Source organism: Thermobia domestica, chromosome 9 (assembly GCF_964235325.1).
Source record: "Thermobia domestica chromosome 9, izTheDome1.hap1.1, whole genome shotgun sequence".
Taxonomy (NCBI): Eukaryota; Metazoa; Arthropoda; class Insecta; order Zygentoma; family Lepismatidae; genus Thermobia; species Thermobia domestica.
Window position 1 is genome coordinate 141326578 of NC_137462.1, and position 24812 is coordinate 141351389.

Below are 24812 nucleotides of genomic sequence, written 5' to 3' on the forward strand. Positions count from 1 at the left end.
TATTTTCTAACATCAGGCCTTCACACAATACCGTACGTTTCTGGGAGCTCGGAAACTTGATTTGTGTAAATCTTAAGAGAATTCAGACGCAACCTCCCGCCGTTCTCCCTGCTGAACTGGTGTGAGCTGTGGAAAAATAGGCAAGTTAGTGCCATGAAATGATCCGTTTGAAGAACGCTAGAGGGATTGTAATCTAGATTATCATATGCTCCAATAGTAAATAGTTCCTTTCTGGGGCTGCTGGGCAGAGGACCCCTTCCTCCTCAGCTCGCAGTACTTGGAGCTGGCAAAGAGCAGATGTGACCATGTCCACCCTATCAGATAAAACTGGTATTCCAGAGGCACGCATCTTGTTATTTATATTTATTTATAACTACAGTTATAATTACAATAAACGTAGCTACGAATATTCCCTTCCGTACATCGACAGCATTATATGGATTTCTCCAAGTTCCCTTTTTTAGAATTTTTTCAAAATTGAATTTGGCAAACCTACTTCAAACCGGTCGTGTGGTATAATGATGCATTTATTTTCCCTTTGAGAGTTTTTAACTGCTATAAATTTTAAAATTCAAAATCTTCATTTTTACCTCGCCTATTTGATTGGGATGACAAGGGCGGGTCACCTTAATTTCTACCTGACACCTTTAAAAAGAAACTTAATTAAAAACTTTAAACTTTACTTTACTCAAATGCAGTTTCAGAGAATTCTTTGAAGATCTCAATAGTAATATTTTCGAGTATGGATTGAAATGACATAACGTGCGTACCAGTATTTGAATTTTTCGTTCGGAAACTACAAAAGAGCAGAACGGACAACAACGGGAGCTACGAACATAAAAAGACAAATAACAATATTAATGGAAATCCCTAACTACAAAAACAGAATTAAACATTTCTTACATACTCTTACTCTTAGCAGAGTGCGAATTACCTGTCAATTAGGCCTATTTAATCAAACTTTAAAAAATTATACTTTATTACCTCAAAACACGAAAAAGATGGGCTCCGTTGAATGACTACCTCCGAGAACAAATTATAACAAAGCACATTACAGAGTGGTCCACAAGTACTATCATTTATCCCATTTTCTTATTTTGTATCACACCTATCTTCGTAATTGCTTAAATGTTTACCATAAATGTCTAAGACATAATTTGGTGTTTCCTTTTACGACAATTGTCAGTGTTGCTACCTTAAGACAATTTTCTAAAAACAGACATTTTCCTTTCTTCTTTCTAGTTTGGGCAGAATGGACACAAATGCTACTTCTTCGGAATCTACATTCCAATAGCTTTACGATGTATGATTTGAGCTTCCTCGTGGCAAAGCGGTTAGCATACGCGCCTTTGGCGTGGGAGACCCGGGTTCGATTCCCGGCGGGACCTCATGTGCTTCGGATTCCACGTTAATCAGTAGGTCCACGTCTCACATAGCCTCGCTGCTGAAAAAGACGCTAAACTAAAATCAACTCAACTCAACGATATATGATTCATGGCCCTTCGATAATTTGGAGGATGATCAGGTCCGTGAACATACAAGTCTGCTTTTTTTTTTTTTTAAATGGCTGCCATTTTGGGCAGGGGAAATTTCAAAAGGCTTCCCTTCTCAAAGTGTCACACGGGCATGGGCATCAAGTATATCAAATTTTAGAAAAAAACGTTACGAAGTGCAGTATCCAAGTAAAATGTTAAACATTAATAAAGTTCGCAACACTGCTGAAAATAGCGTATTTGTCTAAAATATTTAAAATGATTGTTGTCTTCTTTTTCTTCTATGGCATTACAGCAATAGCTTTTAGTAGGTGTAACTACAGTAAGTTCCCGCAATTGCATGAGTTAAACAGTGCTGCTCCAGAACGCTTTGAGATACACAAACGCTATAAACGGAAAAATAATTTGTACGTTCATTGCAAACCATACAAGTAACTAGATATCATACTTATTTCAGAAATTTTTCGAAATAAAACCTTTCAAAAAAATCAAATTTTCAAACCATTGTAACTTCGTTCCTATTAATTCCAGATAAGTCATACCATGACCATGGTATCCAACGCTAACGTAATTTCGATGTACATTATCTCGACCATCTCCGTTGTTCTGTATGTGTGATAGAGGCTTCCAAACTTTGAATTTTTGTGGTACTATAACATCCTTGGTCAACAGCATTGAATAATAATAGGGAACTTTAAGTTTTCGCTTGACATGTCCATTTGAAATATTTAATAATCTGCCATAGCGCCACTTGAAAACACGTAACTTCATATTGGGTTGGAAACATTGTTGGTTCGATATTTTTTATTAATACGTGCAAGGATGTCCCCTTCCTTATAGTTGCTTTGTGCTAAGTTTCGCTCTTCTTCTTCGTTTGGTTTCTTAGTTATTACGGCTGGACGTTATAAATGGTCCACCCTGTATTTACGCAGTGGTTCAAAAGTAAGTATACAGTCTCGTACTGTTTTAACCTTATTATTTTAATTTTAGTTTTTATATTATCGTTTAACATTTAACAGCAACTGAAATGAGACACATCTATTGGATCTCGAATGACATATTTTCTGATAAGTGAGGTTTTGTAGAAATTACTATTATACTACGTAACTAAGAAACAAAAACAGGAAGCTTTTAAATTAAAAACAGTACATTTTGCGCGGTTTGGATTTTTTTCCGGACACCAGACAACTTTTTCAGAAAAGGACAATCCCGTTAAAAAAAAAAAAAGTCTGGACATCCTAATTTAAGTTAAAAGAGGAGTCCGAACCACAAACTCTGTATATCAAAGGCGAGTGCACTAGTCACTTAAAATTCGGGATATTATTTTATATTTTTGGCGTATATGAGTGTAGGATAATGTTTATTTGGCCAATTATATTTCATGTTAGACTTCCATCACAACGCAGTATCAGATGAGTTCTTGGTTCTTGAATTTCACCTGGATAAATGCATACGCAAAATTAGGTTAGTTATACCGTTAACTTAGGAATAATATAAATATACCAGACAATTTCTCTATTACAGTTAACTGATAATCTACTTCTGATTTTTGACGTTTGACAGATGAAGGGAGCCACAGATTCCCAAAATATGTCACAGAGTTAGTGTGTTTCTGGCGCAGTACCGTGAGTGCATTGTTTGTTTCCTAAAAGATGTGCCAGGTATAGTCCTTATTGCTCTGGAAGTAAGCCATGCAATGAGAAAATGCAAGTTCAACAGAGCTGAGGTCAAGTTAACAAAATTTAGTGAATGTTGTAATTACAATGGAATGCGCATCTGTAAACGGTAAACAAAAATTCTAATACGTTAACACAAATCTCACAAAATCAGCGAAAGCTTTTGAAACACTCATCACCATCTCAGCTCATCTAAAGAAATCCTGTAGCTACACTCAGGTTATCCGTCTTTTAGAATAAAAATTATTTTACTTAACAATCGTACGTTCATTAATATTTACTTAAAGACAGAAATGACGCAGTTTGAATGAAGTTAATGAAAAGATAAGTGAAAATAATAACTCTGCTAATTAGTTATAAGATTTTTGCTCACAGTTTCAGACACTTAAGCTGTAGCTTTGTTCACCAGGTTGTCATTTACATGGAAATCGATAGGGAGTAAATGAGTATTTGTACATAACTACAGTCTTAATGAATATTTCATATGAATTATATTGAATCAAACAGCAATACAGAAGAATTGTTAAATCGTCAATTCTTTCAGAAAGAAACAACCGTATTTTTTCTTGCTACATAGACGACCAGTTTAGCAAGAGGACCCTTTCAAACTTTGAAACGTTGTACCAAAAGACAAAAATCTGTTTACAGAATGATTCGATCTTCATGTGAATGAATAAAGCTACAATTTAAGTGGCCGAAACCATACAAAAAACATGTGCAATCAACGATGTGTTCTCACTTTTTTTCATTTAGTTCACAGCTTTTATTCACAAATCTTATTACACAGTAGTACTTTCTGAGTGTGTGTGTAAATGTTTCAAGTAAAAATATTTCTTTCCACGTATATTACATCATTATCAGTTTGCTGAGTGGTTCGCAGTTCAAGACTGTTAACTGAATGTTAGTTCAAGATCGTGAGTGTTTATTATTTGCCATCTTACAATAAGTACATACCAAGGACTTTTCATTATCCATAAAATACGAAGAGAAAGAAATCTTACTATCGAACTACAAACTTATCGTATCTCTTTTGCTGGTCCCAGAAGCACGAACAATTTAATTTCATAATCGTTTACTTTCCTTAATTATTCGTCTCCTTTATTCTAAATTGCATAAACATGGGACGTTAAAAAAAAAAAAAAAAAAAAATAAATCTCTTTTGCTCTACAGGATGGACAAGTAAAGCATTTTATACGCTAACTATTTTACGTAGCAGCAAGTTTTCTGTACTGAGGAAGAGGTGAATAGTGCCTCGAAACCGCTTGCTGATTTTGTGTTTTGGATGTTTAAACGTATGAAAACATTTATTTACTGCGAATAGTGTACACAGTACTCTTATTCCTCTACTTATGAAGTCTTACAAACGTGAACGTAGTCTAAACATACATTATACATATACAGGATGGTAAGAAACTATTTAAACAAACTTCGGAAACTGATTCCCGACATCAAAAAAAAAAAAAAAAACTTTGGTCAGTAAGGGATAGTATCAGCGATATAAGGTGCCGAAAGCGTGGGAAAGTTAACTTCAGTGGGCTGTAATTCAAAAACAACGCAACGTCGAGAGTGCGGTTTAGAACATGACACTCGAAGTCATACCTGCTCGATTGAAAAATGTATGTTTCAAACCTTTGCAAGATTCGTGTGCGCAGGATTCCCCAAAAGAACATGGGGATTACTTGCCAGGTTATAGGAAATCCTAAGTTTCTTTGGGGAATACCTTGCACACATCTTGCGGAGGTTTGAAACATACATTTTTCAATCGAGTAGGTATGATTTCGAGTGTCATGTTCTAAACCAAACTCTCTACGTTGCGTTGTTTTTGAATTACAGCCCACTGAAGTTCACCTTTCCACGCTTTCGGCACCTTATATCGCCGAAAATATCCCTCACTGACCAAAGTGCCAGAGGATTTTTTTGTTTGTTTGTTTGTTTGCTGCTTTCGGTGTCGGGAATCAGCTCCCGAAGTTTGTTCAAATAGTTTCTTACCACCCTATATATATATATAATATTAATCGTTCATGACTGCACTACAGATGTAAAAGCAACAAAGTGTTATGCAATAGAGCGTACATTTACGTGATGTGTGATTACTACACTGGCTTCCATCTCAGCTATCTTTGTTACATCGTAGTACGCTCCTCAACTGTCTAACAATGACAAGTTAACATTGAATATTCTGTATCCTTACAGCGGACATTATTCCCTACCAGGCTATTTGCTTAGAACAGCGTTTCCCAACCGGTGTGCCGCGGCACACTGGTGTGCCGTGAATGGGCCGCTGGTGTGCCGCGAGGAAATCGAAACAAAATTATTAATTCTATAACAGTCAAATCGCAAAACGTAGGGAAAAATGTATATTTGTATTGCACATTACTATGAACCTCTACTTTGAATTTACAATTGTAAGTTTCATACCGTGTTACATTTTGTACATTTTTAAAGTTGAAAAAAGTATTTGTTACTGTTATGACCATTATTACTTCTTTATTGTTGCAGACTATTTCGTAACTTGAAAATTTAAAATATCATTCAATCCTTTCGACAAACTACCTACATTTGTGTTTTAAAAGTAAAAGAGATTTATTTGTTCGTTCGTTCGTACTATGATCGTCCTTCTTAGTAAAAGTTTGGATAGTTTTCGAAAAAGAAAGCGCATTTTTAAAAACCTGATTCCAATATTTCATTGCAATTGTTTTCTTTCTTTTTTTAAAAATTAGAATGGAGAATAAGCATAGTGATTTACCACGGGGAAAAAACAGTGATCGAGCTTTCTTCTCTGTGCGAAGATCAGTAATCAATGAAAAAAAAAAATAATGAAAAATGTCTTTATTGAAGCAAGCGAGGTTCAGCCATGGCTGCTCTACCACCTAACCCTACCTCTAACTACCTAATCAAAGCAAAAAATACCACTGTTTTTTATATTTACAAATAATAATATCTCTAAGTGTGCCGCGAGAATCCATGTTACACCCGTAGTGTGCCGCAAGTTGAAAAAGGTTGGGAAATGCTGGCTTAGAAGAAAGAACACAATGCTCGAGATTACCCCCGATTAATAAAATCTGCAGCAGATAGGTCTGATGGTAGCAACAAAATGGGGATTTCTCGTGGAAAACTGTAAGTCCTATTCTAACACTATCAACCTGGCACATATTCTTACGATTACCCATAGCCTATTATGCGCCTAGGGATTCGTAATCTGACCTTCTATATGCCTAGTATATCGGCAAGTAATCCAGTTACCTTCGACAGCTAGACTCTAATGGAGATTCGGTTTCACAAATATTTTATATTTTACTTAGTATTTGTTTCACAGTATTAAAATGAGCAATAAGTTACTGAAATGTTCGTGATCATTATACATATTAATTTACACCAATATAAAATATCTGATGTTACTATTTACACACATTCCACACAACTAATTAAGTTGCTTTTTCTTTCTTAACCTACGGGACAATGCATTGGTTAAGATGGGGTGCACCGAATTTCCACCGTTTTTAATCTGGGACATTGATTCTACAGTTTCTTTCAGCAGCGAAGCTATAGGAGACATACACCTACAGCTTCGTGGGTTTGGAACGAGTTCCTGCCGTGAATCGAACCCGGGTCTCCCACGCAAAATACGTGCATGCTATACATATACAGCCACGAGGGAGCGCCCCACTGTTTTTAAAACCAGCTTATCCTTAGTTCTTGTGCGGGAAGGGGGTAGTCCAATTCTTCACAAGCCAACAAAAGGCTCAAATTTCAATAGTTTGTTAATAAATATTTTTTTTTGTAAAAACAAATAAATAAAATGTTTCCTTTTATACAATCAGCTTACCCATAGTGGTACTATTTCTTGGAAAGGCCAACATTTTACGTGAAATAAATCAGTTTTGATCGATCAAGTCATTCACATGCCATCCAGTGGATTAAAATTTGGGCAAAAATGCCCAGAAGTTATGTTTTCATCGTTTCGTGAAATTAAGTTTCAGTGTGTGTCTTGTGAATGGTTAAGTACGAAGCAAATATTTTGCATCTGCAGCTCTTCGCTTATTTTCAAACACCAATGCTGTAAATAACTAACTTACCATAGAGAAATGGCTGCCGTTCGAGTTCCGCCCTCCTGTACAGTCTCCTACGAAAGTACCTGGACCCTTGACTGTTATAATTCCATTACTTGGGGTCCAGGTACTTTTGTGGGTGACTGTACATGTTAATGTACATGGTGGTGCAGCTTGATACAGTTATTCTTTTAGCTTCTCAAAGCACAAGGTTTTGTCAGTAGTGGTTTCGTCAGCGTTCATATTGATCAATTATCATATTTATTCGAATCTAAGCGCTTCCCTAAAAACATGTGTCAGTTTTGAGGACCCTTTTTATTACGAGGACACAAGCATTTTCATTGAGGTTTCTAAGAAAAATTCACGCAACTACCACACCGACAGTTCATTATCGGCTCGAAACCAGTGACTTACTATTAGAAGTACCTTTCAAGATAGGGTACCGGCACCACCTCTATCTATTCTGAAAAAAACATTGAGCACACATGCAGCATTGTTTCTGGTATTATTTGTTCAAAGATGTATTACCGTACATGATTTCAAGCGTCCCTCAAAAGTGTTAGCCATACCTTTTGCAAAAAGGTGATACTTACATTCGAGTAAATGCAATAATCATATCGACATACTTTGTTGCTTCTAAGTTTATTTCAGGAACGACGAATTGACGTACAGGTACACTGTCGGTTATCTTGCTTTTAGGACTTGCTTGCAGCCAGCCTAGTTCCCATAATTTAGCACATTGGTTAGTCAACACTGACAAGTAGGTTCTCGAAGCGACTGTAGCACACATTTTTGTGGTCAGTTGTCCTGTATTTTGTTTCAATGTGGCGAGAAGTCGTGATGAACTGCCACAAATGAGAAGCTCCTTCTGCACACGATTGACTACGGATCACAGGGAGAGTGGCGCGTTGATGTCCATGATATACTGAACGATAGTGTTAAGGTCATCCTCTATATATGTATTTCCTACGTACGAATCAAGAGAATGCCCAGTCGGGTCAGCTGACGAGAACTCGGGTAAAATTCATCAATCCTGGTGGCTAAGTAAAGCAAATAGTTTTGAGTTTGTACGTGTAGGAACAAAAGAACCAACGGATGAACGTAAAGCCATTGTTCAGTACATTATGAAGGTTTACGAACCACTCTGGTTCGCTGTGATCCGTAATACACCGTGTGCAGAAAGAGCTCGATATTTGTGGTAATTCGTCACGGCTACTCGCCGCTACAAAGCAAAATACAAGGCAACTCATCCAGTACCAGTAGAAATGCGCGGTACGACCATCTGGAGACAGTTCTTCAAAGTGTTCAAGTACGGGCGCTATGCTGGAGGTGAATCCTATATATAGGTATATACATATACATACACACACACATATTATATATATATATATATATTAGGGTGGTCCACAAAACAAAACTAACAGTGGTCGGGAGTTCACAAGGCTTATTTTATTCCTTCTGGTGTATACAAATAACTAACGAAATTTCAGTACAATTAAGTCATATTTACAGGTCGCTTCATTTTGTCCTTTTTTTTTTTTTTTTTTTTTGTTTTGTTTGTTAGTTATCAAACCTTTCAGAACAAAATGTTAGTATTTGTATTCTCAAGTTACAAAAACGCTTTCTTCAGTGGAGCGGGAACATTTTTACGACGGATTTCAACCAGTCGAAGTATAAACTGCTTCTGTTCACATCTTTAGGTGGCTTCGTTATACTTTTGGATGAGACTTACTCTTTCAGCTACATCATCACCACAGCCATTTCTTTTATTAATTCACGAACTTCTTGGGAAAAAAAGGATTATCTCGAAATCTAGTGATAATAATGAAAGCTACGAACTTATATTTATCCGGTTATTAGCACAGCTACTATGTTAAATTACACTGTAGTCTTGATTCCTATAATATAGTATACAGGAATGTAATGGAGCGTATACCCATTACCCACCTAATATTTTTAGTGCAGCATATATTTACCTTAAATTTACGAATGAACGTAAGTAGCTTATGACTCGAGGAAATATATAAGCCTTGTGGAGGATTATTTAGAACAAGTTGAATTTTTTGCATTTGGTTTTGGACAACCCTAATATATAATGGTAAAGACACCCTATAAAATGGATTAGTGTTGCCGCGAAATTGAAAATTTCTTTAACAAGTGTGACTGGAACCATTTGTCCAGGCCCATATCAATGGTGATTGTGAACATTTCTCAAGTTCTACCTGAGAGTCTATCTGATCGAACCGGTTCACCGATCGTCATTTGTAGTCCATAGGATCAGGACCAGCATAGAGCTAGATAGAATTGGGAACGCTCCGTTATAATAATATTCATTTTCAACTCCCCCCCCCCCCTCCTGTTTCCTCCATACAAAGCTCCTAATAAGAAAAAGTAACCAAACGTTTGCAATAGCTTTATATTTTTAACGCCGAATCTTGTTTTTCTCGTTTCTTTTTGTTTCATCCTTCTTTAATTTTTGGGTCCGAGGGGGAAGGGGGGTCCGGACCCACCCCTTGGTTTTCTTAACTTTCATCTCCTTTAAGCTTTGTTTGGTTGCACACAGATGTTTTGATAAGAATAAAATTGTGGAATCCTGAACTTTTGCATCCCTTACCTTTTCACTTCATTACTTATATTACTCTTAGGTTTAGATCCAAAAAAAAAAAAAAAAAAAAAAAAAAAAAAAAAAAAAAAAAAAAAACTGGTTGCCGAAATTATACTAGGAATATAACCATCTGATTAGGAATACCAGTCCACATAATACGTGGATGTTATTTAAGATGTGGCATACTTGGCAAGGTCCTAGAACTCAGGTCCCCGTTCCGATTTATCTGTAATCAACAAATAAAACAACGTGCTCTGCGGGGCTCTATCCCGCCTTCACTCGCTAACGCTCGCTCGACAATACTATTTGAATTAAATATTAAACTTTGGTAGCAAAAGGAACCAACCCAGCTACTAATTTATATGGGGGGACCTGTGTTCAAGAACCTTCCCGACATACTTTTCCCCTTTATTCCTCCAAATATTAGAGGCAATTAATACTTTAAAGACTACTCCAGATTAACTGAATTAACTCTATTGGTGACATGAAAATCCCCATTCTTACTAAGAGAAACAAAATCTGCGAAAATTTCTAATACTAAAAGTGGTACTGCTAAGATTTCTTAAAGTGCATTGAAGTTCATAACAGAATCGTTTAGTGTAAAACAATTATCAATATTTACAATTTTAAGAACCATAAAAGGAAATCAATTAAAGTTGTTTAAAAACCTGTATTGAGCTCTACCAATGTAATTACAAAGAGCAAACCCAAATTTACTAGCCATTACATACCATCGCATTAGCATATTAAACGATTCTCAATTATATAAATTACACATTACAAATACAGACAGGCCAAGACCAAACGAGTCTCAAACACTACATTATATCTACTTTCTCACACATTCTTTTGTGAAACACCAACTTCAATATGTCAATTTTAATTCATTACAGTAGTGATCACTTAAATTTTCTAAGTAATTATTTCACACTTTCATCACGCATTTCATCATTAACTTCCTTGACAGTTTCTGACACTTCATCTTGCACATTTGAGGATCCTTCACCACAACTGGTATTATTGGTCTCAACTCTAGTCAGTAAAGGCGCCTCTTTGGCGTCACTTTTATTCTCTGATGCACTCGTTTCACCTTCTGCCCTATCCTGTACATCTGCCACACACTTTATTGACTCGTCTGTCTTTTCTGTACAAGGCTCGTCGTTACATTCCAAATCTGAAACAATAACAGACTCTCCGCTATCATTTATCTTTGGACTTACTGGTCGCACGTCACAACCGGCATCTGCTTCTAATGTATTTGCGGTGGTATCTTTAGCAGGCGGTTCTTCACGAATATCACTTATGTCTGGTGTGTGTGGAATCTCTTCCGGCGCACTGTTATCGTTAACACATGCATCACTGGATGAAGTTGTTGTTGGTTCACTATTGTCAACACGTATCTTCATCGATCCATCTTCTATACACTTTAAATCAGCATCCCCACCTCCGGTCACATCATCACTATGTTTCTTCCCAGTATCCACATTGTCTTCATTGACTTTGGTATCCTCTTCAAGTTTAGTTTCCGTTTCTTCTCTCTCAACTACATGAGTTTTAATCTCACTTATAGTTTCGGTGGGTTCAACTACGTCGATAACAGGTTCTTTCGGTTGGGAACTCAGGACAATTGGTACCTCTTCGTTCTCAGAATTTTCTGATACATTATTATCAGCGACAACATCGGGTTTACCTTGTTCACTAACTTCAACCTCGTAGCTCACAGCCATATCTTCAACAATGTTGCAAACGTCAGGTGGATTATTGTCTTCCCTATCTTGAAGCTGGAGAGTATCAGCAGCTACATGATCGGCCGTTTCAGTATGTATGCCAGCTGTATCTACTTTTTCATGTTCTTGACTTTCACTTTCGTCTGAATTTTTCAAATTAATGTTGTCTTGGTTATTTATGTCCTCTGTTTGACGCTCGGATATATCATTGCTCGGATAATGCTCACTATCACTGCTAATCGACGACTCCATTTTCGTGTCATCTGACAATCCATTTTCATGTGTAATTGTAGGAGCTCCATCAACGGTTTTCTGCAAGTTTTCAGACTGACTAAAACGTGGTTCCACTGTACTTATAACAAGAATGTTTTTCTCAACAGCACGCATGAACTTGTCCGTTCTGTTGTATTCCTTTTTAGAGGTTGTCAGTAATTCACATAGTCTCTGTATTGTAAACGGGGCACTCGTAAATGCATCAAGGCGTTCGAGAATTTGCATTTTCATTGCATCATAATTAAAAGGTTCCATATTGGCACAATTTGAAAACTCAACTGAAGAGCATGTTGTGAAAAACTCGGTCATCACTGAGGTAAGTTTGTAACGAAACAATGACTTCACTCGACACCATTGAAAAACGGGATCTCCTGTTTTTGCCACATACAATATGTAATCTTCCAAACCTTTTGGTATTGGTCTGTCCTTTATCTTCGTTTGTTCGAACTCTTCCAATAAACTTATCACATCCTCCCAATTATCCATATTGACAAACGCACAAACATTTACCGAATTCAACTCAACGCCACTTCCGATTACTCCAAAAAGCAACAAATGACAAACGAAACACGATGTATTTAGATTCGCAGATATTTATGCTCATCAGGGCGCAGTATAAACACGGCTAAATAAATGTTAATTTTTGATGCTCAGCTTTTATGAAATACAGATCATTAATATTTTATTTTAAAAATATATCCAAATACGTACATGTAAAATGACACACCCTATTTTAACAAATAAATTGTTCCTTTTGAAATCCGATAAAAACGCCTTGCAAATTCAAAACAATACATTTTACTAGCAAACAAATGTACAAAATAAAAAATTTCCCAAAAGAAGACTTACCTTTATTGTACTGTGCTACATACAGGTGATGATTTAGATTTAATTACTTTTGTATAACGTGAATATAATTTATTTCTGCTCTTGCAATGCTGACCAGGAAAAAAAATGCAATTCGAAATTGCTGCTAGAGGGCAGTAGAAGCTGAACAATCGAAAAGCGGCGGATTTCAGAAATGAGCGAAGATGGAGACGAAAGAGAAGCTATTTGTGATTCAGTGGTAAGATTCTTTCGATTAAAATTAGTATTACCTTTTTCCGTAAAATAAAGAGTACATAATTTAATATGTTAGAAGCCGGATTATTAGAAATAGGATATCTTATTGAATAATTCAATATATTAGAAAAAGAAAATAAAGAGTGAAGTGTGCGAGCGTGCATATAGTGTGTTGAAGAAAAAGTGACGAACGCAAGTCGTACTTCACATTTACAGGTCTTAAACCTTTTGAGTACAAGCGAAAATAGCAAGGCCAGACATTAAAATAATAAACAATTCCGATACATTTACCAAATTCAAGGTTTCTTTACAGTGAAGAAATGATATTGGCAACCTAGAGCTTTTCATTTTCACAAAAGCAAAAAAGTTTCTCCCACTAGCAATTTGATGTTTCCTTCCGATTTCAAAATATTTATACGGGGAGCATTTTACATATTTCAGTAACTGTGCATATGTATAAAATAAAAGAAAGTGCATTTGCTGTAGGCATTGTGGTAAATCTCAAAATCAAACCATATTTGAAGTGAAAGTATTAATAGGAAAGTTGCACAGTTATTTGTATGAGCTGTACAAGGGTGCAAACTACAATTTGTTGGTACCTTGTACTCAAGTATTTCGAAATAATACGTTGTCTTTTCTGAATAATACAGATGATCGCTTCTTGTTTTTTTGTGTGCGCTTCCAGGTTCGATTCTCAGTGGAATAACCTATTTGCCTGAGATTCAGATCTGAGTATAAACAGTAAGCCCTGCTACATGTAGCTTCGTTGATGGAAACAGATATAAATTCCAATTAGTCAATTAGTACCATTTAGAAATTTTAAAATAAAAAAAAATAATAATTACCGAATATTTTTTTTTCAAATAAAATCGCTTTAATACCAATTTGTGTTTAAGTCAATCATTAGCTTAATAGATCTACTAACGAAGTACATGACTTAAGAATCTCGAAAAGACATCGGGAGAAGGGCACGATGGCTCAATAGCATAGTTGTGACCTGTTGTGTTGGGTCCCTGGTTCGATCCCCGGCCAAGTGCATTTGTGGTTAACATCGTGTCCGTGGGTTTTGTCGGGGGTTAAGTTCCAAAGTTGGACGTCCGTTTCTAGCAAAATTTTGAAAATTTACAGGGAAGAGATCGTTTATGTGCTTGATAATATATAAGGGTCTCGAAAAATCTGTTTATTTGTTATATATCAGTTTATCATTTAATAAGTACCGCTGTTCTGAGAACTCTGGAGACGTAACCACTTGACAGAATGCAACCAAACCTGGTAGGAGTACATTTGGGAACATGTAGAAACGATTGATGCAGAAAATAAAAAATAGTTCCAATTTTCGCCACCAGAGGTAATTGTGGCGCTGTATAACACCAAATAAGTGCAGAGTGGAACAAAAATGATACTAGTGATGCTAAATGATAAGGAAGGCTGTAATTACCTCTATTGTGAGTTTCGTGGCATTGATTACCAATACTATTAATACCCCGTGGTCAGTGGCGGATTTACGTGGTAGGACTTTTTGAGCTGAAGCGCCCCTTTAAAATTCTTGGATATCTTACAAAAACGAAGCTAAATGTTAGTCTTTCCTGTGTTCATAAAATGCAAGCTGCCTCCAAAATTCCAGGAAAAGATTAGTGTCAAATCTCGCCTGTAAAGACTATTGTGTTCTGTTAAGTACGGTGGGTGTGGTATGCAAGATAAGTGATATTATTGATATTCAATGAAACAAGTGCCGTAATTATGCCCCCCGTCCGACATGTAACCCCGTAGTGTAGTGCTGTGTTATGGGCGATGATAATGCTGTGGAGTTCTGCCCAAAGGCAGGTCTTTGACGTGAAGGTCCGTGAATAAGAAAAAAGCATAGAGGCTAGTACCGTATAAGATGATGATGACGTTCTAAGGACGGGACCTACAGGTTTACATGGGATCCGACTCACGTGTGTCCACCGGAAATCGAACCCCGGGGCCCCTGGAATACAAGGCAAAGAGTTGGAAGAAAAAAGAAACGAACATCGGATCACCATCAATTCACTTCTGGCACATAGTGGCGCTCAAACCCGTATCATTGAAACACATGCAAACGTGAGTAAGCACCTGGAGAGGTATTTACAGCCTTATCATTTAGCACCACTAGTGTCGTGTTTCTTTCACACTACATTTATATGGCGTTGTACAGCGCCACAATTACCTTTGGTGGCGAAAATTGGAACTAATTTTGTTTTCTACACCAATCGCTTCTGTATGTTCCCAAATATGCTCTCTTATCAAGTTTGGTTGCATTTTGCTGACTGGTTACGTCTCCAGAGTTCTCTGAACAGCGATAATTATTTTATAATAACCTGGTATAAGGGTTATAAGCATGGGACTGTACGGCGAGCGGAGGGAACTACTTGGCGCAAGGTAAGCGAACAGTTGCATTGTGAGAAAGTAACGAGCATTTATGTTATCAACATGGCGAATGTACAAGGGCTGTGAACTAATAGTTTTAACATTTGTGAAGGAATACGTTGATAACGAGCAAAATCTTTTAAAAGTTTGTGAAGAGCACGAATTAATGAACCTAATAACAAATTGCAGAAAATGTGGAAAGGAGATGACAACGAAAAAACGTGGTGAAAGCGGACGTCCAACTTCGGAATAAATTCCTTTGTCGGGATATTCCCACATTCTCATTCCACCAATTCTTCCATCATCATTCGTTTACCTTAATCACCCGTCTCCGTTAGCCTAAAAAGTATAAACGTAGGACGTAAAACTGAATTTTTTCATTTTCATTTCTAAAAGTCATCGCTGTAGGAACAAGAGAGTATTGTGTTACAGAAGAGTGGGCAGGCATTAAATGTATACAACAATTTTGTAACAAAATGGAGGCGGGTTACATTACCCTGGGTTAGACATTTATTGTATAAAATGTAACATTTTCACGATTTGCTGTAAACCCAGTTTAGGTGTCTTTGCTTCAATTTATGAATGATGATTTCTTTCATTATGGAATTGACTACTAGTTCCTTATAAATTGTTTCTTATGGGAGGGAGTCACATCCATAGATGCAGATTCACTTTAGGAGGAATTAGCGTTTATGTAATATGTTGTGTGGATATATGCTGTAAAAAACGATAGTCCAAAAAATACTGTTCAATCTGCGCTATGTGACCACTAAAAATTTCGAATGCTTCTAACTGAATGAGGGCAAATCGAACCTGTTAGGCCCGCACAGTAGAACAGGGATGCATTCAAAGGGAGCAAGCACCGTCAGCGATAGTGAGAATGTATCGAAAGATTACAATCTCGGTTTTACTTTTTCAATACATACTCATATCCACTTGTAGAAGCTATAGGGCATATATTTATAAGAAAAGGGACTTACCTTTTGCCTCCGTGTTTATTACTTTAACTGAATATTTACTCCATTTCTGGGAACATTACTGTGTTACTAGATTTTTACCTTTATATCTGCTGATGTAAGTTTTGTTATTTTTTAAAGAACAATTAATACAGAATATTTCTCAACTTAATTTCGATTAATGATTATCCTTAATAATTGTCCATGTGTCTTCTACCAATTCGGTGTTCTTACGAAAACACTTTCCACAATAATTTATGCAATTCCACTGTATGTCTTTTAATTTATTGCTCTTTGTAGTTGTTCCTAAATTCATTTTTGGCTGCTGTAGACACCATCACAAACTTCGTAAATCATAGAACTAAACTGTTGAATACTTATTTTGGCTTGTGGGGGGCGCGGTGGCTCAGTGGTAGAGCGTTCACCTCTGGTGTTTGGGGTCCCGGGTTCGATCCCAGCCCCCGCCAAGTGAACTTTGTGGTGGACAAACACCGTGCTCGTGGGTTCTCCCGTTTCCTCCCACTTTCTTCATTCCACCATTTCACTCATATCTCATCATCACCGTCTCCTTTAGCCTAACCGGCATAACCGTGGGACGTAAAACTCAAAGATTTCATTTTTTATTTTGGCTTGTGTAGTTTCTCACTGAGGTTTCTTCTAAAAGCTAGTTTTAAACTTTTCGTTAGCATAAAGTATAAAGTTGCGAAATAAAATTTTCAGCATTAAATGAAGGTAATGTGTCCAAATCCAACATTTAAAGTGATGTAAATATCCTCAGAAAACACTTCTTGAAATCTTATGTAGGTTCCTTAGTAAGACTGCTAATCATCTTAACTGTGAAGTTGTATGCACCCGAAACATCTGTATCAGAACTTAAAATAGGAGATGTAAAAGTAAGGATTTGGTGACATGATGATAAAAATAGTACTAATGACTTTTCCAAAGAGGAAAGATACATATTCAACTAAAATAATAATCGCAAAGGCCACTTTTGTCCTTAACGTATTTACCTTATGGTTTGTACAGCTCTGGTGCAACATTAAGGAATTGTCCGAACTATACCCTTGTTATTGAATCCCATGGAAATTATGGTTTAAAATACTAAATAAATTATGGTGAACTATGTCTGTTTATAGGAATGAAATGAAAATTTCTCAATTAGTTCGCGACTCTCCTGTAGATTTCGTTAATTTTGCCTTTTTCTGGCCGCTTCTGCAAGACTTAACTCGAACATAATTTCGTGTAGGTTAAGTTTAAGAACACCACTCAAAATATTTGTTGAAAAATAATTCTTTCAGTAACTACCTTCTGCAAAACATTTACAATGTTCAATATAAAGATACCTTGTATGGCTCAGGCAAGTTGAAGGGGCTACCTGAAATAATTCTTTGAAAGTTAAAATTAATTTTAAAATATCTGTTCTGGGCAACATGACAATACCACACGTAGGACAAGTGGAATTCAATTTGAAATAGTTATATATATATTTCATAAATTCCCTGCTTATGCTTCTGCAAAATATTTGCATTCAGCAACATAAGAAATGGTATGCATGTAAAATATATAAGTGCGATATTTACACACCAGCCTGTGCTAGATTGTGACTTCCAAGTAGTTTTGCATCTTTTCAGTTCAGGGCAGGTGAAGCTGGAGGATCGCCTTATAACTGGGTAGCGTTGAGTGGTATTTGCGCAAAGGAAGATCAGTGCAAAAAAATTCTTGTTCACTAAGCTACCTTTGCATTACAGTTGCATAATACTGAGAACGGTACACTTTGTTTTTACTGTTTGTATATTCACAGATAGTGTATATGTTGTTCGTCTATTTAAATAAATTTAACTTATATAGTAATATTACAACTGACCCCATTTTCAATTCTGCACCAAAACTCTATTTACGTATGTCACTGCTTCTTTTCCTGGTCACGATTTTAATAACTTTAAATTCTACATCAACTAAATCGTGGAGGGCTCGTACCCCAATTGAATTTCTGCAAAACTTATAACATTGAAACTTTTACTGTCCATAACATAACTGCGTTTCCTACTTGTTAATTTCCACAATACTTTACGAGTTGTCCCGATTTCATCCCAGTGTGAGTTTGTAATGATTCAAAAAATACATGTAGATGATAGCGCATTGCAAAATTTTAAGTATATTTGCATGTTATTTGCATCCTTATTACTTACTACATCCTCTTTCAGAAATTTCTTCCTTATGGATATGTCGTTCTATGCAGGTTCAATTTTCCTTTAAATTTTGCAAAATGTGATGTTCTTGAAATTAACCAGGACCCAGTATACTTAATAAGTTTGTTTCCCGAATGGGTATTGTTTTATTTTCATCCGCGGTATCGAAAACAGTGAGCTACCTATAAGTGCATTTTTTATCCTCTTCTATGTGTAAAAATTGCAGGTTAGAATAGGGTTATTGGGTAAAATTGGGTTTTATTGAATATTATACGTACATCTAAAGCCATATTCATATTTGATGCCTTCATGTTCTATTGTACACGTCAAACTGTGGAATTTTCTTGTTGCACAAACAAAATCAGTGAAACTCTGTTAAAAAATCAGTGTTAGTTCGTGGGATACACGTTAGACCATTGGAACTTACATATTTCGATTTCTAAAAAAAGGAAATGACCATTTTGTAAAGTGACAAAGAGGAGGGTAATTCTATATAATATGGTATAGAATAAAATCCTCTTATTACAGTGTGCCGCGGCGAGGGCAGAATATAAGATGTGACGTGCACTTTTACCTGTTTTAATAAATTAATTGTCCAGTTATTATTATTAATTTATCCTAATTACTAATTTATCTCAATTGTTGTACAATATTTTATTCTCAGCAGTATTTTCGTTTGTTGTTGAAACAGAAGTTCATAACTGCTACACTACGTGCTTCAAAAAGTGTACAGAAAGCTAGTTATATATTGGCCAAACTTTTCGTAAAGGGGAAAACATACGCAACTAGCTAGCTGAAAGGTTGTTAAAGGCTACTTGTAAAGAGATGGTGAAAATATTGCTGGATACGGACGCTATTAGTGAAATTTCTAAAATTACTCTCTGCTGACCCAGTCGGTTGCCAAATAACAAACATATATGGTTTCACATAGTAACCGGAATAATTTTGATTAGAAACGGGTGCTATCATTAAAAAAGCAATTGCAATACAAAAAAGTATGTTACAATTCCCACTGGGAAATCATGTGGCTTCGTCTCATAACCGCGGTGTTGAAAGAGACACTAGACTCAAATCCAGCCAACCAAATCCTATATCACACAAATCTTAGTTGCCTTTTAACATCTTGCGTTCCTATGACATCCATGGGGATGTCATGAAAACGTATCCTTTATTACGGGTCATATAAATGATGAAATATTTTAGTGAGTGCAAGGCACGAATTAGTTCTACTGTTTCTCCTTAGGTGACAGCATCTTACTGACAGAAAAGAAAAAAAAAGTTTTGTTCCGATGAATAGCAGGCCAAAGGGAGACATGTGTTGGTTTTTTACGATAATCAATTGGCAACTTCGATATCGCATTTCGAGATTGGAAAAAGAAAAAAAAAACTTTATCTTTGATCTCCGGCAGTGTCGCCAACCTGAAGCGGCATAAAATCTCTTCAGAACATCAAAATTTCCCTTTTTCAGTCCAAATGTTCCACAATGCTGTTATTATTATTTTATCAGTAATGTGAATGCTATCCTCGCGCTTGCACAATAACTATTTCCTATATAACGGTCTAGACAGTCTTAACAGTAAATGGAAACCTGGTATTACAACACAAACATAGGAAAATGACACCTGGAATGCAAGAGGTATACTGTATTTTAATGAAGATTTTTTAACAGTCCCACATGTCTTTTTATGCTTTCAAAAATACTTGCAGAATATATTGACAAAATTCACAGCCACTTGGAGTTTTGCTTTTATTGGTTCACAATTGCTTCTGTTCTTCACATCAGTAAATCACTATTGATCGAGACAATGTTGACAGATGCTAAAACCAAATAATCGTAATCATAAAGTTGGAGACCGACTAAATACAAGCTAGAAACGCATCCTGTTGTGTATTTTCTCTCTGAATACGTCGCTGGGTTGGATTGTAATAGTGTGTGAGAAATCAGTTCCTCTAATTAAAAAAAAAACACTAAATAGTATACAAATATTTATAAATTTTTAAAACTATGATTATTTTTTTATTTAAAAGACGGAAGAAGCCATTTTATAGGGAAAATAAAAACTAATAACGTGCCAGAAAAGCGTAAACTTAAGAAAAAGTGTGAAATCTGCCATCCCTATTTAAGCCATAGGTTCCATTCTTCATAACCCCATTGTCGCATAAGATGTTAAGGCCAAGCAAACTTTTCTATAAAGCAAATCTATTTAAACAAACAAACGAACTAAATAAGAAAAACAAATTAAACATGGTTTTTGCCAACCCTGCCAAATTCACTTTGAGTTTTGAGCTGGGATTATCGACTAGGAAAGTTTCTCACTTAATATCGTGTTTTTTAAAGTGACTAGAACTTAAAGTAACTTTCCTGGTGGACAAAGTGACAGCTTATGTGACCCAAACCGTCCAGTATGTGGAACGCAATCAACGAAATTATTGTTTCCCTTATCGTTTGTAATAATTTGTCCATTGAATGTACCTTCTTGGAAAATATAATAGATTATTTCCTTTGTTTGTTGCCCGAGTGGCTAAACGCATCAGCGCCATTTATTCTGTATTGTAAGGTATTTGATAGTTCAATCCAGACAAATTTATTGAATTCTGGTTATCTTATATTTTCGTCTCGTACAAATCATCTTTTCCTTCTAAGGAGCCTGCAGGAATTTATACCAAATAAGGATCGCATTTTTGTATTAAAATGGTAGAAGAAAAAGGTAAAAGGTCATTCTGTTTCATTCCTCCGCTTGTTGCTCAACACCTATTAATAAAATGAATGTAGATGTTTCTGAATGCAAAACAAGGTCACTTTCGGCGTTTTTGGTTTCACGTCTTACCAGGGTTTGAAAAAACCCGGGTATTTTTGAAAAAACCCAACCCACCTGGGCCCATGTGGGTTTTTCGGGTTTTATTGGTTTTTTTGGGGTTTAATTGGGTTTTTTCGAAATATTTCAATCTCTTTGGGGTAAAAATGTTAAAATATGATTTACATTTTATGAGTGTCATTGTCACAACTTGCAACAACTTTCTATTCACTGCTGTTTTGAAAAAATTGCCGCCATTTTGAAATTTTATATTGGATCTCCGAAAAAATCTATACAGCAACTTTAGAAGGTCTTGTGCTTCTACCCTCAAAATATCAACTTAAAAAGTCCGAAAATTGCACCTTGTAGCATGGATACCCGCTATTTTGAAAAATGGCCGCCATTTTGAAATTTTATGCCGCCAAAATATATGCAGCTAATTTAGTCTCTCGTGCTTCTACTTTGAAAATTTCAACTTGAAAGACCTAAAATTGCGCTTTGTAGCGTGGATATCAGCAGCGGCGCAAATTTGTCTTCAACATTGGGGGGACGGGTAAGATGGTATATATAATATTTATTAAGGAGATGTACAAAATATTTATTAAGGAGAAAAACAATGCTGGGGAGGGTTACCCATGTCGGTCCCGGCGTCCTCCACAGGGGACATAAAATATGACGACATTATTATTGCTTTATAACCTTAAAATCCGACTGGCAACATTGAAAACTGTTTACAAGGGATGATCCAAATATGATCATTTCCTGTAAACAGTTTTCAATGTTGCCAGTCTGATTTTAAAGTTGTAAAGTAAATAATATCATCATATTTTATGTCCCCTGTGTGGGACTCAGGGACAACATGGGTAGGGGAGCAGAGTTGTCTTCAACATTGGGAGGCGGTCAGATTTGAGGCTTTTTCTGGGAGGTATCAATTTCATCTCACTTTCCTTTGTGACAGTTGGACACAAATCATCACATTTCTTCCTAAAAGACACATTTCCAATCGGATTATTGAGGGGGAAGTTCCAAGATTGTAAGAGATATGTCCCCATCATCCCCCCGGGATTTTCACCAGTGGATATCAGCTATTTTTTTTTTAAAAAAAAAAGCGCGCCATTTTGTAATTTTACGTTGGTATGCTGCCAAAATCTAAACAGAAAATTTAGAGTGTCTCTTGTTTGTATCCTGAAAATTTAAAAGACCGAAAGTTGAACACTGTGTGGTAAAGGCAGACAAACGAACAATCAGAATCATCCTAGGAGTCTCAGTGACGTTCGCCAAATATGAATACCAAATAGCTATATTAATTTAAAACAAAGACATAATTCATCAAAAAGTCTTAAATATTTTTCAACGTAAAATAAATGGTCTTATTGTTGAAGTTCACTTTCGATGCTTTGTGCATTCAATTACGGGAATTACCCGAGCACTTGTCGCAAGACCGTTCTTTTCCGAAAATTAATTTAAAACAATTAACAAAGATAGGCCTATAATTCATATTTTATAAAGTAAATGTTTCAAAATGTCTAAAATGAAATAAAATATTCTCCAGCGTAAAATAAATAGTTTTATTGTTGAAGTATTCACTTTCGATGCTTTGTGCGTTCAATTGCGGGAATTTCGCGAACACTTTTTCCACGACGGGTTTTCCCTCAAAATGCAGCTTGCTTTACTGTACATCGCAACTTCCATTAATACTGAAGTTTGAATGCAGCACTTAAAATAGTAAGCGTTACGTAGTCTTCGGAGCTCCGAGCATTAAGCTTCTTAATTTTGACAAGAATTTTTACGTTATTTCTAGTGTTGATTCCACAGAATGCTTATTTGAAGGCTAGCAACAAATGACTGAACTTAACTGTTGTTGTTGGAAAACCAAATTTTACTGAATACTTTTGTTACCATCAAAGGTAAGAAACAATACTAATAGTTTTACTAATGTATTTACATATTTACTGTTAGTACCGGCACCTATGACCTTAAACCCGTCAACGTATGAGAGATAACGTCCCTCGGCGGTGCCGAGTCAGGAAACATACTATTCATGGAAAGTATTTTCTAAAATATACAATCGCTTACTTTACTTCAAATAGGCTATAAGCATAATCCACACATTAATTTGTTTTACAATTATCTCAAGATAAAGTGAGGATTTTATTTATTTATTCATTCATTCAGTGCATTTAGAGCTTTATAAAGGTCTTATGTTGAATATTGTTGTCTATCTTAACATGAAAGCATATAATTCGCCCAAAGAAAGTTTAAAATCTGATAAAAATAACTTTTAATGTGATCACCTTAGTTGTACCAATAATACACTAACAAAAAAGTCAAAAACCCAGGTGGGTTTTAAGATGGGTTTTTTCAGGTGGGCCCAATCCGAAAAAACCCGGTGGGTTTTTTCGGGCTGGGCCCACTTGGGCAAACCCTGCGTCTTACGAAAGGAGAAGCGTGAGTAATGAAAGTGAATGATGGTGAAATTAACTTTTTGCGCTCTCCCACTGGGGATCGAACCCGGGATCTTGTCGATTTAAGGCAGCACTAGACAGCGAGGAGGGCTGTGTTTCGTTTATTAGAGGGGTAATATACCTTTTTGAACTGGCGAACTTACATCTATCGTCCTAGGTGAATGATAGAAGAGAATACAAAATGTGCCATAGTGTTTTGCAGGTAATTAGCAAATTGAAATTACGTTTAAATTATAGCATACAAATGGCAAACCAGGATGAGTTTTATTTCATACGATATTTTTAAAATTACAGGAATTAATATATTTTTTACATTTTTTGGCCTTAGATTATAGTTAATGGTATAAAATATTTACCTCACTCATAGCCCATACCTTTCAATGATAACGGCAAATAAAGACAATGTAAATTTTACAAAGCAGCAGCGTGTGTTTTATGTTACCATGTACATACCTTGTAGTTTTGAGAAGTGAAATAGTAATTATTATATAACGGTATTAGAATTTTGGAAAGTGCTTGGCAATATTATGTGTTATACTTTTCCTTACTAGTGTGAATGTTGTAGCTCATACATAAATTACACTTTATACCTTTAGCATGGGTCGCTACTTCTTATTAAAGAAGAAAGAAATTAACAAGGAACTCATTTTCCTTCAAGCATCTACGTGTTCATATTGTTGCTTCGTGACTTGGGCTAGTGTAATTTCATCGCTACAGCACACATCTTTTTTTATTAACCTGAGTAACCGTTGTAATACAAAAAATACATACATAACAGCCATTTCTGAAAGACAACCGAATATTCCATTTATTCACCACTACTTACAATACAGATAAAACAGTAGAAAAAAGGGATCTTACATTAGCTATTATCTCTCTCATAAATTTGGAGCTGTGCTATTATACTATATCTTGGAGAGAAATTTCTTGATGATTGAAGTTCTCATGAAAAATACTATTACTTGTCATGTGCCAACACAAGACTATAGCACTATACCTTTGTTGTATTCTCTAATTAACAATCTGCTTCCAGAATCAGCCAAAAAGTTTCAATTATCTTTCCACATTGCATTAACATTTAATTTTTAACTAATGAATAATCTCTTGTAAAAGCTTGAACTAATAACTTTGAGA

The 24812-nt window shown here is 35.9% G+C and overlaps 3 protein-coding genes across 5 annotated transcripts in view; 1 reads left to right on the plus strand and 2 right to left on the minus strand.

The window, feature by feature from the left end:
* Positions 1-12794, minus strand: part of LOC145695068 (acid phosphatase type 7-like) — a gene marked incomplete in the record, with an annotated part of 142609 nt that extends 129815 nt beyond the window's left edge. Inside the window, 1 exon segment of the mRNA XM_081771910.1 lies at positions 12673-12794.
* LOC145695066 (uncharacterized) lies at positions 10479-12392 on the minus strand. Its single transcript, XM_081771906.1, has one exon. The coding sequence runs from the start codon at positions 12307-12309 to the stop codon at positions 10744-10746; it is 1566 nt and encodes a 521-aa protein (XP_081628032.1). The 5' UTR covers positions 12310-12392; the 3' UTR covers positions 10479-10743.
* The window catches only part of Tip60 (Histone acetyltransferase Tip60), a 94515-nt gene continuing 82455 nt past the window's right edge, over positions 12753-24812 (plus strand). For 2 of the 3 annotated variants that reach the window (XM_081771907.1, XM_081771908.1), the window contains exon 1: positions 15124-15285. In XM_081771907.1, coding sequence (XP_081628033.1) covers positions 15127-15285 — 159 coding nt within the window. In that variant the 5' untranslated portion in view covers positions 15124-15126. Of the gene's footprint in view, positions 12890-15123; positions 15286-24812 lie in introns of those variants that run through there. The other variant, XM_081771909.1, reaches the window with a different exon arrangement.

Excerpts from the sequence above, each read along its gene's own strand:
- LOC145695066 (XM_081771906.1), bottom strand. The coding sequence starts at position 12,309 with ATGGATAATTGGGAGGATGTGATAAGTTTATTGGAAGAGTTCGAACAA.